Raw genomic sequence first — 17,201 nt, forward strand, 5'->3', positions numbered from 1 at the left:
AATTAATATTTAGTGATTTCACATAATTAATACTCAGTATACTAAATTTACAGTTTTGAAGTAATAGCTGTGGGTTATTTAGCTTTGGTAACCATACAGGACCAGACAGCAGAACCAGTCCATTGTTTCCTTTCATCAGATCAGGGTTATTGGTTATAGAATTTCCTGCTATGTGCAGCCTGTTAAGTGACTTGACACTTGAAAGAGAATGCATAATTGGGTGGAAAACAAAAGAACCAGTGTTTTGCCCCTGATGGATGCAAGTCTTTTCTATTTTGAATTTAGTCTGTGGTTGAAAGCTTGTGAATTTTACATTGGAGAATTCTAAATTTGTGAGTAGAGTCTCTTGCTGAAATTTTCTTGTTATCCCAAAAACCCTAGAAGGGCTTGAACACAAGTACTTCAAAGTTGTGCATTAAAGAAAATTGCTGATACACCTCAAAGTTTTAATTCTTAATAATGCGTTTGATCACTTAAGACAAATTCAACTTTGTCATTTTGTGCTTTCTTTCATTTCATGTAATCTCAGGTGGTGAAATTATACTGATCTCTCTTCATTACTTGTAAGGCTTGGCTTACTGCCTTACTGTATTACTGTGTATTTGCCCATGACCCATTATAATGCAATAAAATAGCAGTTAAGAACTTAATTTACTTAATTTTTTCAACTAGATGTATAATAATTTCAAAGAGAATATGTCAGTAGGGAATTTTTCTGAATCTGTAGGAAAACTTGAAGCTGTAACTTTGGGGAAGAAATCCAATAATGACTTTTACTGTTTTTGAAAAGTATTATATACTTTAATTTAGATACCTAATGTTGGTGTTCTCATGTGATCCTGCTTTCATCTAGGGTGGAATTTATGGTGCATTTTAGTTGACAAAATTTAAATGTCTGCTTCAGTCTGCTTCAGTGCTTCAGTTTACAAAGTGCTCTTTGTAAACTCTAATCCAAGGTTCAACAGCTTCTAGTTTTGGTATCTTATTCTGGAACTGAATGTGTAATTTCTGGGTTATCTGCAATTGCTTCAGAAAATGCTTGATATTAAAGTATAAAGTTTGCACTGAAGGGCTTGTGATTAAGGAGGTAGAGGGTTTCAGATTTATTTAAAATATTTGTACCAAAATTACTAAGTAAAGAAGGGCATAGCAAGTTTTTCTTGAATACCTCAACTGAGTTGTTCTTGAGACTGGTGTAACACCAGTCTCATGTTCAGCCCAACTTTTGTATAAACCTGGGGAGTGGAGTACAGTTGAAGTACTGCAAGAGCAGCCAGTTTTTAAGACTGGAGGAACCCTTGGATATCATCTAATCTATTCCCCTTCACCTCAGGGTCAGTTAGAGGAGGTTACTTGGAGCCATGTCGCTGCAAGTCCAAGATCTGCACATCTGTGTCCTCCGTTAGGAGCATGGCCTGTGTCAAGGCCTCTAAGGTGCCAGGGAGCTGCTCCAGAAGGTGCTGGAGACTGAGCCTGGCAGCACATCACTGTGATTTTTCAGAACATACACAAAGGCAGGTTCTAGCCATCTTTTTCTGCAAAATGCTGCACTCTAGGCCTGCCATTTACATAGGGCTTTTCCCAGGTTTTGTTGAAAGGGTTCCTGACCCCCCTGCAAATCAGGTGTCCATCTGGGACAAAAGCTAAAAGCACCCTTTGATTAGGAGCAGCTGGCAAACCTTGCTAAAAGCTTCTAAAGCATGCTAGCTAGCCCTTCCTGTCAATGAAGTTCATTGTGAACTTCCTCAAAGGCTTTCCAGGAATCCTCTGATGGTCTCAGGAGTCCTCAGATGGTCCTAGAAGTATGTAGATGTTTAAGGATCTAGAAATTAAGCCTGGAAACTGCTGCATGTTGGCTGTGCTATGTGTAGAACACACATGCAAGGAAAAAAAAATTAGTCTTCCCTCATGTTCATGTCTGCTGTTGCAGATTTTGGTGAAAGTGACTTTTGTTTTACAGCAGTAGGCTATTCTTAACACCACGGAACAATCAAAATTCTTAACTTAAAGCATCACTCTCAAGAGAGGTGTTACCACTTTCTACAGCTATGTGAAAAGTGGTTGTAGGTAGGTGGGGGTCAACCTCCTCTCCCAAAGAGCCAGGAAGACATAGAACAAGATGAGGCTTAAGATGTTCCAGGGGAGTTTTAGATTGGACATCAGGAGGGATTTCTTCATGTTAAGGTTGAGTAGACATTGGAATGACTGCCCAGGGAAGTGGTGGAGTCACTATGCCTTGAGCTGGTCTAGTTGACATGGTAGTGTTTAGTCATAGATTAGACTTGATGATCTCAGAGGTTTTTTCCAGCCTGATGATGCAACTCTGTCATTCATCCATGGTATAAAACCATCCTGCTGTATGTTTGTGGCTGGCTGGAGACCTGAAAATACTAAATAAGCTTTACTGATGTCTTAAAAAGGATTAAATGTGGAAGGAATTTTTTTCTCCTTTATTCTTTCTTTGGCTTTTGCAGGTGTAGGTTTGGCATCCCCGGTGGCCAGAGCTGCACTGTGCGAGTGGCAGCCGCTACTGGGGGTAGAGTGCTTTGGTGGGGCCTTGGGAACGGGATAATGCAGCACTCCCAGGAGGAGCTTCAGGCTCCTCAGTTGTGCCTTTTTTTGTAGATACTTTCTTTACCTTTTGATGGGTAATTCATTACAATGATGCTTCCAGACAAACTTAGACACCTATTCTCAAAGTTTTCATCAAAATAGTCATCAGTTAAATACAGAAGTGCTTGTTAATAAGGTGAAAGGGCTTCAAGGGCAAATTAGTGGTGATCAGTAATAATTATGAGACTTACATAAAAGTTTTTAAAATGCCACCTAAGGTGTGCAATGAAAGTATTACATGCACATGTATAATTGATACAGTGGCTTTAGAAAACAGAATTGGCAAACCTTAATGTGTTCAATTCTTCAGTGAAAGAGAAGTAGTTTTGTGCCACATCTCTTAAACTGAATGATCAGAATTTGTTACATGCTTAAGCAGTAATTTTTTATCATTTTTTAGGGTAAGAGGGAAATTCAGACTTGTGGCCAGACTTATTTTATTCTGACGTTGGGAATTATGACTTACGTGGAAAGCTAGAGATGAGAATAAATAGGTATACATGCTAAAAATAACAAATGTTACTTGAATGATGTTGAAGTTTTTTTTAGATTTCAGGGTATTTATTCACAGACAAAATTTGTTGGGGCTGTTAAGTGTCTTTGTATATTTAGCCTTTTGTTACTCCAAGCAAACTGCTATAGACTTAAGAAAATTAAAAAATATATGGCAGTATATGAAATCATAATGGATCTTTATATATTTTACAGACTTCTCATTATAGGAGGCTGTGAAACAGATGAAGATGGAGTATCTAAAGCTGCTGGTTGTGGTATATCTGCTTGGAGAATTCTGTCAGGCTCTCCCCATTACAAACAGGTCACTAGTTATGAAGATGATGTTAGAACAGTAAGTTTGTCTCCTCATTTTACTGTCCATTGTCACTGGAAGCTCAATAAGTATCTCTTTATGAAAGATGAATTTAATGTGTTGTTTTGCTATTTTGTAAGCTATGATACATATATCTAAACAGTTATCTTTTCCCCCACAGCATCTGTCTATTTTTGCTTTTTCTGTAGTATGATTTGAACTTTAAGTTCTTAATTATCACTTGCAGTTTTGAAACCAAAATCAAGAAGAAAGGAGTCCGTAAATTTCCAGCCTACAATATTTTTTGCTCTTAGTTGTACATTGGGATATGTTACTTGTATCTGTTGGAAAAAAGTTACAGTTTGTTCTTCTATTACTTCAGAACAAAAGGCAGCACACCTGAAATAAATATGTCAGTTTAATTCTGGCTCTTGATTTCATTGCTTCTAGTAGAAGTAAATGTTTGATCTGGTAACAGCTTGGTTATACTGAAATAAATTTGCAATATTCCAGGATAAATTCCAGTGTTTACTCTTATATAGATATTGCTTAGTATTACAAGCGAGTTGTTAATTTAATTGCAAATGAGGAGTGCTTTTCTGTGACATGTTATATACCTACTGAAGTCAACAGAATTATACAAACTGGATTTTATTATGCTTGCATTATTTTAAAGTAGGCAATCTTAAGGAAGTTAAAAATAGTAACATCATAGAATATGCTGAGTTGGAAGAGACCCACAAAGATAATTGAGTCCAACTCCTGGCTCTGCACAGGACACTCTGAGTCACACTATGTGCCCAAGAGCATTGTCCAAACCCTTCTTGAGCTCTGTCAGGTTGGTGCTGTGACCACTTCCCTGGGGAGCCTGTTCTCAGGCACCCTCTGGTGTCCAGCCACCCTCTGGGTGAAGAAACTTTTCCTGATAGCCAGCCTGAACCTCCCCTGACATTTCAGGCCATTCTGTCTGGTCCTGTCACTGTCACTACACAGCAGAGATCAGTGCCTGTCCTTCCTTTTCCCCTCATAAGGAAGTTGTAACTGCAATGAGGTCTCTTCTCAGTCTCCTCTCCTCCAGGCTGAACAGACCAAGTGACCTCAGTCACTCCTCACACGGCTTCCCCTCAGGCCCTTCACCATCCTCATGGCCTTCTTTGGGCACTCTGATGGCTGAATCTCATATATTGTAGCCCTGCCGACTCATTCAACTTGCTGTTGACCAGGACCCCCCGGTCCCTTTCTGCAGTGCTGCTCTCCAGCCTCTCATTCCCCAGTTTGTGCACGCAGCCAGGGTTGCCCCAGATACAGTCTGGCACTTGGCCTTGTTAAACTTCCTGTGGTTGGTGATTGCCCATCTCTCTAATTTGTCAAGGTCTTTCTGCAGAACCTCTAAAGAATCTTGTAGAAATGTTTTAGTATTTTAAATATGACTTAATTTTTGGTGCATGAAACAGTGTATGAGATTGTTTTTCATTGTATAATTTGTTTCTATTCTTACAGGCACAGAAAAGGGGATTATTAAGGATTATGAATTTAAGATTTTACAGCAGGCGAGGAACAGAACAGGTATTAAAATCTAGGTTTACCTTAGAAATGTATTTTACTAACATAATTGTCCATTAATGACTACCTGAGAGACTGACTGAAAGTGGGTTTTAATTTATGCAACTTAGGAATTAACATTCCATTAAATTACGCAAAAAGCTTTTGCATTAAATGGAGTAGTTTGCCACCTATTTGGCTTTCTTAAAAATCCCATTAGTTCATTTGCTGAAGCTTAAATCGCTGGGTTTCGGGAATAGGTCTAGAGATGTTGAGTTCAATATTAAATGTTAACCCTTATTCAAAAAAGAAGGTATAAGGAGCCACCTAATTATTTGTTAATGAATGTGATAATCAGACCATGTTAGATGTGTTATATATTCTACAAGAAGAGATTGTGATGATGTTTCTCAAGTATATGCCCAAGAGATAAAGAATAAGAACAAAACTCTGCCTTCTGCACTACATCTATCCCATTAGAAAACAACAAAAAGGCCTCAGCACACAATTTCCACACCATCTGGGGAAGAAAAAAAGAGTGGATACAAACTAATAATTTATGACTTAAATAGGGCAGACACAAGGACTTTATAGTCTGAGATACTATGGAAGCATTTTGCTAAGTAGCTTCAGAAGTTTATTGTGCGTCAGAATTCTACTCCCAGGATACATATGAACCTGATGAAACTGCTGATTGGAACCAACTTATTCTTAACAAACTCTGGGCACGGACCTTGTGTTCTCCTCTGCCATGAATGAGTGTTAAACCTTGAATGCTGTGCTGAGGTGTAGGTGTGTGCTTTCTGTATTTCTAAGGTGTGGTACTCGTGGCTTTCTTCTACATGCTTTAGGAATGTCCCATGCAGTACTGCACTTCTTATCTCTTGTCTACTCATCATGTGTAGCCTTGGTTTGATTCCTTTTTCTATTCCCCTTTTCCTTCTTGTAAAAAAATATTGTTTTCCCTTTGTGTGCTTTACAAGGAAACAACAGTAAAGAATCTATCTACCATCTTCACTCTCTGTCCTCCTGAGAGGAAAAATGGCTGATCTGAGTTGGAAATGACCTTAATAGATTTTTGGGAAGTTTTAGGTGGCGAGTTAAAAGAAGTTGTTTCCTGCTCAATTGGAAAGGGAAAACAAATCTTTCTGAATCTTTCTCAAGGGTGAAGAGACAGAAATTTTATTTCCTTCACTGAAAGTGCTAACGATAAAGCTGACTTAAGCTTATTTAGCTGAAAAGCTTGTATTACATGTAGCTGTACTAAACTTCAATTTCATTGCACTTGCCAGTACTAAATTAATGAAGAAATATGGAAACTTATTTATCCTTGAATGTTTTGATCCAATTTCAGAGATTATGACTTAATTATATAAAGTATAGTTTTTATTCCTAGTGTGAAATTAACATCGTGCTTAAAATATGATAGATACAGCAGCTACTGTTAGAACTGACTACACTGGGGTTTGATTCCTAGTGTTGTTAAATGACACTTAAAAAATGGGAAGTGCCAGCCTGCTGAGTTTCTCGACATCATCTTTTGCTGTTCCCTTAAGCTGATGAGCTGTTTATGGGGACAGCATTGCCTGCTTTGGCAAAAGACTGATGGATTTCTATAGATAACAGGGCTTGGGTGATAAATTTGAGTGTGTTAATGGCCACCCAATATTTAAATCTCACAGCCAGAGAATTGTTACTGACTGCTGAGTAAACATTTACCTCCTTTGAAGATCTGTGTTGTATACCACTGATCAGTTATCTGAATGGGTTGTATATTTTATCTCTCTGTTTCTACGTCTTTTAACAGTCTTTTGTTCTTTGTCTGTTGTGCGTGCAAATTGACTTGTAAAGAGAGAAGTGACATTAGAAGGTGTGAACAGTTCCTGGGCAAATTACAGTTCAAAGTGCAGTACTGCAGCTGCCTAAGACTATAATCAGAGAATATTAATTGTTTCCAATATAAATAATTCTTAATGTTTTTTTTTTTTTTAAAGAAGAAAAAACCCCTTTATGCTCTTTTCAATTAAAGACACATGTTAGGCATGGATTTAAGGAGTGCTCTCAACAGTTGCAAACCACTGTACAACAGTAAATAGATTCCTTGATTGTCATTGCTTCTATGGCATACCTACAACTTAAAAAGGTTAAGAAATAAAAAAAAACCCACAAAGCCTCCCAAGTCCAAACAAACACACTGTCCTTCAAAGAATATTATTTTTATCTTCAAATAATACCTACCAGTAATATTCTGTAGAAATGCCATTAAAACATCTTAATTGATGGATATCAGCTAACCTTTCTGTGCTTCATTTATGCTGGGGTATTTTCTAAAAGGGGAAGTGCTGGCCTAAAAATTGGTTAACTGCAAACTTGGAAATTTTTAATTATGAATATTTATTAAAAGGTTTTTTAAAATGAACTAACAAAATGGAATTTCATTAACAATATACTTTTTGGGAATCTATATGCTGCTGCATTTCAGGGAAGATAAGACACTTTAAGAAATGAATAGTCTTTCTGAAAATGTAGAATTTTGTTGGAAGAGGGGTGAATAAATGTAAAATGTATTTTCAGAAATTATCATTCATTGACAGTGTCACTAAATTTGACTTTAAAATTTAAATGTGTATTTAGAGTGTCTTGTGGAAATAGCGTAAAGATCCACTTGTAGATGTGCAGGATTTCAGGAATCCTTAGGAAGGTATTTTGTTAGAAGTATGTTTTGTCTCTTAAGGTATCCAGAACTGACAGAAATCTTAATCTGGGAGAATTTTTGTAGCCTTAATGAAGTTAATGTACAAATGTTGAATTATTTTATCTGAATGGACTTAATCTGATATTCATATGTTACTACTTGGTCTGTTATCACTCAAGAGGTTCTTGGATTCTGATTCAGTATCCTGAAATGGACGACAGATCTCTTATGTCTCCAAGATCTCTTAATGTCTGTATTTTCTGTATCCCTTTTTTTTTGTTTTCCTTTAATTTAAGAATTTGATTTGTAGTAATGCCCACCTATAAGTTTTCTCCCAAGGAGGAAGGGCTGTACTAAGCTGTGGTTTGGTAATTGTCTGCCTTGGATGGACCAGAGAGCCAGGATAGTAGAAATCTGAGGCTGCTGAATGTTTTTGCTATACAGAGAACAACCTGCAGTTTTTCCTCCAAGCACCTCTGCATTGCTGTCAGGGTGTTCTCTTAGGAATGCTGCACTTCCAGGTTTTATTTGCCATATAACAAGGTGATAGAGAAGTTTACATTCCTAAAGATTTGTTCATACTAAGATAGTACTGTTCCTTTATGGAGGTTGTTTTTATTCTTCCATGTCACAACTGAACTCTTATCTTTTTCTTTTAGAATAGGTGTTTTTTTGTTTCTTTTTAATTTAAGGCATGTTAACTTTTCAGAGTGCAAGATTGCACAATTTTTTGTTTCCCTAAAATAGAAAAAAAAATATATATATTTTAGGATTTTTTTTGGCTGTTCCTTGCTGTATGTCTTTACTATGTTTGTTTATTTGCTTGGATATCATGTTTGGCAGGATGGAGTTTTCAAGATGAATCTTTCTCCTGATGGAGCTCTTTTGGCAGCTATTCATTTCTCAGGAAAACTGACAATCTGGTCTATTCCATCTCTCAGACAACAAGGAGAATGGGATCAAACTGCTCAGGTAAGAAGAAGGATGTACATGTTTAGAGACTTGACTTAGATATCTTATTCCTCTGGAATTGTATTTTTGTAGGAGATGAGAGGAGTTTGGGTAATTAGCTACATATTAGCTTCCCAGTCAGCTCCATGTTTTTCAAGAGCCCTATACTTACATTTATTATAATCTTTCTATGTTATACTCATAAACTGTAAACTTGAAAAATTAAGAAAAGGAACCAATTATGTTGCAATTAATTTTTCATGAGGCATTTTGGTGCCTAATAGGTAACACTTTTAGAATTAGACTACAAGGCCATTCGACTGAAATGCAGTTCTAGAAGTAGAGGCTAAATTTGTTACAGTGTTTGAAACCAAATTCTGAATGTCTTAGTATATTCTATTCCTCCCTCAAAATTTACAATGCCTGTTTCCATATGATGCTGTAGAATATTTTCTTAACCAATTTGCTGTTAAGTCCAATGCTTTCTGCAGGAATTATTTGCAAAACTAAGTAGTGGAATTTACATTAGGAATGGCTTAGACACTGGCAAACTTCTGTGTGACTTGTGTCAATTTGAGCACTAGGAATTTAAAGCTAGTTCGTTTTCAAAGAAGAAAAAAACCCAAAACTTTATTTTAATGATGAAATGCATTCTGAAAAGCTAAAAATCTGAAATGATGCACACTAGTATGTGAAGTGTTCTGATTTTCCTCCCAATAATTTCTTGAGTAATAAAGAAAGGCTTTTCACTTGGAGTACTGTGTGTTATGTTCTAAACCTACAAGACATAAACCAATATCAGTTCCAAACAGGGTAAACAAATGGGATCGAAATGTAATTTCAAGCTTATGTAGAAAAGCATTTTTAAACAGCAACCAAAACAAAGAAAAAAAAAATTCAAAAGAAATTCTGTTCTAGTGTTGGGATAAGTGTTGTGTGTCAATATATGCATATCTATTTATTTTTAATACACACTTTTGACAAATATTGCTCAAGGATGCTTACAGTGAGTTGTATTTTTTATTTGTTTTTGGCAATAATGAATATGTGTTCTGAAGTGCATTTGGGACTTCATGAGGGTGATATAAAGGAATATTTAGTGCTTGACTGTTCCCAAAATTTTTTTTATAGATGAAACGGGTGTCCAAGTATAATGTGTATTTTCATAATGTGTGTGAAATTAACTTAGAGTGACCTCATGTTTACTTTTAATTAGTGGAATCTTCTCTTTCTACTGAAAAATCAAGTCTGAAAAACACCTTCTGCTTGATCCTAATGTGCTTCAGTTATTTCAGCTTCCTGTACTTCCACTTGGGGGCAGGATTTCTGTCACTGCGAAATCACGTTTAAAATATCAGCATTGCAACATAATTCTAAACTTTGAAGTGCGTCAGTTAATAATGCTGCCGCTTTTCTTGCACTAGTCTTGAAAGGGGCTTCATAATTATGAAAATAGCTGGGGAAAATACTTACAGAACTGTGCTAGACTGGCATACAGGACCACTACACAGACTCTTTTGGAGATTACTTTATGTGCCTGCAGTCCTATGTACAGACATGAAAAGCAAACGCTTGGCTTTTGATTGCTGGAGAACCTTTATTTCAGAAATCTTTAGGGTATGATTACTGTTTAAAGCTGGTCAGGCTGTGACTTGTGGTTTTATGGTTTTTGGTGTTTGTTTTTTTTTTTTTTTTTTAATAGTCTGTAGAAAAGTACAATGATACTGCAGAGGTTGTATGTTTATGCTTGAGAAGAGTTTGAATTTATAGAAAGCATTTCAATTAAAAAATGAGTGGGTTGGCTGCAGAGTAAATAAATGGATTCTGTTTTACAAAGATTTAGTTGCATATAATTTTTTTTTTTAGCCTGGCTATGATGACCTTAACCCAGACTGGAGACTCTCTAGTGAAAAAAGAAAGAAAATAAAAGGTATACAGTAAAGTTAGATCATTATTTTATATCCCTGTGCAGATAAAAATAGTAATTCAAATACATGAAGATTGAAATGGCTGAATTAAATCTCAGTCAGGGTGCCAAAATTGCATTTTTTGAATTTGTAGCATGGCAGAGCTAAATAAGTGTCACAATAGAGTTTTTTTTTTCAGATTTTCTTTTCGGAACGCTTTTATAGCCATAAAAAGTTGATTATTTCAGTTAGCACAGGATTTCATTTTTTCTTCCTGTAAATGTCTAATAAATCTTGAAAGCTACTGTAATTTAAAGATACTGGTTTAAAATTCTAAAAACAATTCTAAAGCAATTTCCTCTGACTGGATTTACCTAATCACACTTTATTGTTTTCTGAAAGCTTGGGCCAATCTGGGCAGCTATTTAGCACCTGGTTATCACATAGCTCTTCTAAGAGTGCAGAGATCAATAGCTATTCCATGATCCATTTGCTGCTGCTTATACACATCTATATTATTAAAAGATTCCTGCTTCTTTGTAATATTTTCTTTGGTGATTCTGTTTTTGGGTTAATTCATCTGACCTTCATAAGCAGGATGCTGGTTAAGCACTATTAAAAAAGGAATAATGGGACCTATTTCTTAGTGCTGTTTGGGGAAATGTTATTTTCATCAGAGGAGTGGGAAGTGACGTGTGGGGAGCAAAATGAGCCCATTTTAGTCCAACACCCAGTTACCATAATCAAGACAGTGACTGGAAATGCCACAGCTTCCATCCTCAGTCCTAGAGACTTTCTTCTTTATTTGGTTTTTTAGTTTAATATCCCTAACAGCCTCTTCTTGGAATATGGTGATATGTTACTTGTCCTCAAAAGCAGTGTAGCCTTTTCTGATTTTCATTAGTATTTGGTTTGTTGTCATGTTGAGGATGGTCTGATAGGTAATCAAGTAGATCTTTATCATAGATCAAAAATCGTGTCACTTTTTGTGCAAGTAAATCAGTTTACTGTGTATTTTTTTGAAAAGATATATGTATTTGTAATTGTGACTGTTTTTGTCCTCAACAGTTTTATTTAATACAAAAACTGTCTAGTAAAAGATAACTGATATAAAATACAGACTTAATGAACCAAGGTTACAAATATAACAATTAATATCTGTTAGATTAGACCATATTTCTTCATAATGGAGGTCTCTTCTGTTCTTACCTGAGATTTAATATTATCTTTCTTTATATGGTGCATTCTTATTTTAGATAAAGAATCCTATTACCCACTGATAGATGTAAATTGGTGGGCAGATAATTCTGTCATCCTTGCTCGCTGCTCTGGTGCATTGACTGTGTCATCAGTCAAGACATTAAGAAACCTGCTGGGGAAGACGTGTGAATGGTTTGAGAGTTCTCCTCAGGTCACCTCGGCTCACGATGGAGGATTTCTAAGTCTGGAGGTGAGGAATGTGCACAAGCAGGTATCCTTTTGGAATGCAGTATAACAGTTTGCTTTTTTATGTCTGATCCTAAGGTAGGGTGGTTAAAATAGATGTTACTACTAATAGGAAAAGTGATTCTTCTTCCTTATCTGTAGATAGGCACTGCAGGGCGATTCTGAGCTTGCTGCATCTTAACTGTTCTAAGAAAAACTTGATAAAACAATGAATAACTTGTGGAGAGTAGAAGCAAAACTCCTAAAATGTAGAGTCTCAGTGAGAGGAATCTTGCAACAGAAAAGAATTTGTATTGACAGTAACCTTGCCTTGTATGTTAGTGCATCTAAAGAACACTGCAACCAGTCCTCTTCCACTTTGAAATACATGGCTCATAAAGAAAGAGTGAACACCTTTCAGTTAGACACAATGCAGTGAAGGCAGAGCCATGTAAGCGATACGTTTTTTAGTTGTTTTTAGTAGGATTCCAGAAGGGAGTAGAATATAATAAAGTTAACCAGTAATTTTCTTTAAAACTGAGAAGATTACTCTTTTCTAAAGCTTATATTGAAATAGGTCTTAAACATCTTAATCAAAAGTTTAGCATTAGAATCAGAAAAATCTTAGTCCACACCAAAGCTTGTGTGTATGTTTTTGGAAAGTTGTATTATTCTGGAAATAATATGCATAGCTCATGACTGGCATACTACAGCCTAAGGATGTAGTCTGAGATTGCATTGAATAGAAAACCTCTATTTGAATAGTCGAGAGTTGAAAACACAACTGTATGCTGCAGTAAGCCACGGAAAGCATGGGAAGATGTCTCCACTGTTCTGCCCTGTTTTGGCTGGTGCAGGAGGTGTAGGGTAAAGGCAGGTTACTAAGAAGCCTTCAGTTCTGTAGGTGAGGGATCCAGGAGGCAGATGCAGTCTGGTTTTCTGGAACATGTTAGGTAAACTGAGTAACAAAGGGTTTGAAGGAGAGAGTGAGGAGGGATGTTGATTCTGAAAAGTTCTGGAAGTCGAGGTGTACTCAATTCTTACTAAACTAGTTTAGAGGTACTAGATAGATGCATCTTGTTCATGTTTCTGTGCAGTGTGAGATGAAACTTGTTCCAAAAAGACTGCGCTTGGAGAGCAGGCCTGGTGAGGAAGATGAGGGAGATGATGACTCAGACTCAGATGAAGAAACTTCTGCTAAGGACAGATACTTCAGCTACCTAAAGCAAGGCTTGTACTTTGTAACAGAAATGGAACGATTTGCTCCTCCACGGAAACGACCACGTACTATTACAAAGAATTTCCGCCTTGTCAGCTTAAGATCCACAACTCCAGAGGAACTGTATCAGAGAAAAGTAAGTCAGAAGGAAAAGTCAAATCTCTTTTAATCAGCTTTATTTAGAAAGAGGTTTTTATTGTTTTTATTTTTCTTTTAACTCCTGCTGTAGAAAAAAGGATTTAGGCACATATTTCTGAGAGTCTCTTAACTGACAGTGTGCTGTGTCACCTGATTAACGGGATCCTTTTTTAAATAGCATTATAATAACCAAAATGAGGTGATATTTCCACTGCGAGACTCTGTGTATCATTGATGTGGCTAGACTTGGACTAGACTTGGACATGTACATGTGTTTGCATGTAGTGAAAGACTTGGCAAATATATTGAATGAAATCAGTTGTTGTTGGCCCAGGAGTGGGTTAACTTACAGTCTTCTGTGAATGTTTTGCATGTTTTTTCAGAGATGTACAGATTAGGTCACTTGAGTCATTCTCACCAAACAGATACTGCTCCGTTTTTAGGGATCTTAGACAGATTTCTGTGTCTAGGCCATTCCAGTTGTTCTGATGGTAAACCAGCCCACTCTATAACTGTTACAGTTCCCACAGAGTGTTGGTGTCACACTAAATATGATATATAACTAATATGATGTTACCTAAATAACATCTTCCTTTTATCTGAAGGGAAAAATCTTTCATTTTTCAGAGGTGTCCATCAGATCTGAGTCTTATCTGTATCTTGAACCAGTCTCTTTCCTACCTGCTGATGCATACCCACAGTAATTATCCCTCTACCTCTTTCAACATAGAAAATTAGCAATTCATTGTTTAGGATGGAAAATCATATGACTTTCATTTTAATGTGTTTACTTTTTAGATTGATAATGAAGAATATGGGGAAGCTTTGTCTTTAGCTCAAACGTATGGCCTCGATTCTGATCTTGTATACCAAAGACAGTGGAGGAAGTCAGCTGTTAATGTTGCTTCAATTCAAGACTATTTGGTGCGTTTCTGTTTTTTTTTTGTTTTTTTTTTTTTTTTTTTAAGACTTCCTTATTAAACTGACTGTGTTATCTTTACAGAAGTGAAATTCTCAACTGTGTTCTAAGTTATGCAATGTAAATTGGTGGTAGTTTGAGGAATTGTCCCGAAAATTCAATTTCATGTCATGTGTAAGAGAGCAGTCTAATTGAAGGCCTGATCTAGAAACCTTGGCAGTTAATAAAAGTCTTCTGGAATACCTCCTAACTTCTGTTGATAGCAACACACTTTCAGTGTGTAATGTCTTCCCCCACATGCAGCAGTAGATTAGTGCCTGGCAAATGAAGAATAATAGTTGGAAATATCAACTGTTTAAACTTCCAATTGTTATAGAAATAAATTGGGAAGGTGAAGTTAGTATCAGTAGCTGTATTGCAAAGTTTGAATAACAAAATTTACAGTGAACACTGACTGAGTTTTTCAGTAGAATACAACATGGGATTTTTTTTGGCTTGGTAGAAAGACTTCTGACTCGGCAGAAAAATGGTGTTGAGGTTGTACAACCTCATGGTTGTGGTAAAGTATTAGTAATAGAAATATACTATTACTATAGAATAGTAATATATAGTTTAGTATTAGTATAGTATTAGTAATATAGGTATATTAGTGTATGTATAGGAGTATAGATAGGTATGTTAGTCTAGGCTAAAGTATTACAAGAGAAGTGTATTTTATTTTTTTTCGATGACTGAATATCAAAATTTAGCCATTCTGTATTTGATCTCTAATGTCAACCAAAGATCAGCAAATATGTTTTGTAATTGTGATGCCTTTTCTTTCACAGAATCTTACTGGCATGTAAAGAGGATAGTATTGAAAATTACTCTAGTGCTATTGTGGAATTTAGGTACTTGCTTTATAAAACATGTATTTTACCCTTAAACCATCACATTTTATTTAATGTATAAAGGAGTGACATTAATTAGAAAATACAAATAAAAATGTCTGTTCTTGTTGTTGTGGAAGTTCTGCTAAGTAATTTGGTATTTCCGTGCCCTTTTGTGCCACATATATATTCCCCTCTGAGGAAATTGTGTTTCTTGTGTTCTCATCTCTTTTGTTGGTTTGCAGTGTCAGTCACCAGGGGAGCTTGACATTTTCTTAAGTGGAAGAAATACATGAGGGAACTTTAATGTAATCTCTGGTTCCATTCCTTTGGATTCAACCTTTGAATTGTGTCTGTGCTCTTGTTCTTGAACAGAGCAAAATCAAGAAACGTGCATGGGTTCTTCATGAGTGCTTGGAAAGAGTTCCAGAAAATGCAGATGCTGCTAAGAAGCTGCTTCAGTATGGCTTGAAGGGCACAGATTTGGAGGCTCTTGTGGCCATAGGAAAAGGAGAAGATGGTGGCAGGTTTGGGAAGAGTATTTTTTTGTTTGTTTTCTTTTTAAAGAATGATATATAAAGTATTTTATAGTAATTTGGTCATTTTTTTATCTTATCAACCACTAGTGAAAATATTGAGAAGCTTTTGCAGGACATAAAGAAAGGCTGTGCTTTGACCAGACTATTCTGTAGATGTTCATAAAGTTCCTATACATTTTATCTCTGTATGTATACAAAATACGGTGTTCATTGTAAATATATGCCCTGTAATTTCTTCATCAGAAGGAATTTATGATGTAATATTTTACTATGAGAATCTGTTTCTCTTGTTGCTTCTGAAAGCTGCAGCTAACCCTGTAAATGTGTTTGGTTATGTCTTAATTGTATTGATCAAACAGAAGCAAGGTACAGTAGAGACAATTCTCCTCAGTGTTCAGTTTCTGATGGTAGAAGTAGAAAGAGGCTGTTCTTTCTTTGTGCAGTCTTCTATTACCTTTGTGCTTTGTGTGCTGTAGAGCTGTGCCAATCCAGCTGCTGGCTGTAGAATTTAGAAACTTTTATCAAGTTTGGTTTTGGTTTGTTTTAGGGATGGAGTGGAAACAAGAGTTGATGTCTCGTTGGCTTGGGAAGAATCCCTGCTTTTTTACAACACAAAAATTCAGTATTTTTCTATACATGTGCAGATTTTTAGTCAAAACATAGACAAAAAGCTCTTTTATTATTTCTCTTCAAAAATTACTTCACTATTTTTGTTTTCTCCTTCTTTGCTTAGATTGTTGATTTTGTCTTCCAGATTTATCTTACCAGGGGAAGTAGACATTGAAATTCCCTATGAAGACCTTTTGTCACCAGATGAAGAACTGGATGCTAGAAAGGAAAAGGAGGCCAAGAAGCATCAAGAACTGCTATTATCAGTAAACTTCTCAAAGTAAATGAAATGTTAGGCCATGTTTTATTCAGAATTATAGGTTTATAATAACTACACAGTTGCAAGAACAAATTACTCTTACATATATTATTCCTACTAGAAAAGTGGTTTAAATTTTAATTGGCAATATTGTGTCAAAGTTCTTGGTTTACTTAATTTCATGATGTATCCCAGTGCACAAAGTCATTAAAATGTGTAACATTTGTCTTCGTATGCACGTGACATAAAATATTAATGCAAATGTGAAAATTCCTGTCTGAACACAGGCTGACCCTGGAACAGAAGGAGCTCTGCCGTAGCAGGCTGAAGCTGTTGACTTACCTTGATCGCCTTGAGACCTATGAGGTGAGTTCTGAGTTCTCACACCATAGGTACTGCTTCAGTTTTTGCATCACATCATCTTAGCCTTTTTTGTTATTTATTGTGGTATTAATGTTTATGGCCTTGTTGAAAAGCTACAGTCTTATCACTGGAGAAATATAAGAGGTTTTCTCTTCAAGTGACTGTATTTCTTCTATTCACTGTTTCAAAAGGATGGCTTCTAGTCTTGAGAGGTGCAGTTGGGCAAAAGCCTGCTCTGAACATCCTGTGTCTGCAGGGAATTGAATTATGCATCCACATGAGATGTAGAGTTCAGGCAGGATTACTGTGATATCCCTGTCAGTCAAATTGACAAGTTCTGTGCAG

At 36.2% G+C, this 17,201-nt stretch overlaps 1 protein-coding gene across 1 annotated transcript in view; it reads left to right on the forward strand.

The window, feature by feature from the left end:
- Positions 1 to 17,201, forward strand: part of NBAS (NBAS subunit of NRZ tethering complex) — a 157,507-nt gene that overhangs the window by 12,010 nt on the left and 128,296 nt on the right. Inside the window, exons 10-19 of the mRNA XM_012572811.5 lie at positions 3,322 to 3,460; positions 4,922 to 4,987; positions 8,502 to 8,630; positions 10,476 to 10,539; positions 11,773 to 11,966; positions 13,039 to 13,296; positions 14,097 to 14,222; positions 15,462 to 15,613; positions 16,380 to 16,514; positions 16,781 to 16,859. Coding sequence (XP_012428265.5) covers positions 3,322 to 3,460; positions 4,922 to 4,987; positions 8,502 to 8,630; positions 10,476 to 10,539; positions 11,773 to 11,966; positions 13,039 to 13,296; positions 14,097 to 14,222; positions 15,462 to 15,613; positions 16,380 to 16,514; positions 16,781 to 16,859 — 1,342 coding nt within the window. The remainder of the gene's footprint in view (positions 1 to 3,321; positions 3,461 to 4,921; positions 4,988 to 8,501; positions 8,631 to 10,475; positions 10,540 to 11,772; positions 11,967 to 13,038; positions 13,297 to 14,096; positions 14,223 to 15,461; positions 15,614 to 16,379; positions 16,515 to 16,780; positions 16,860 to 17,201) is intronic.

This window comes from Taeniopygia guttata, chromosome 3 (genome assembly GCF_048771995.1).
Source record: "Taeniopygia guttata chromosome 3, bTaeGut7.mat, whole genome shotgun sequence".
Classification (NCBI taxonomy): Eukaryota; Metazoa; Chordata; class Aves; order Passeriformes; family Estrildidae; genus Taeniopygia; species Taeniopygia guttata.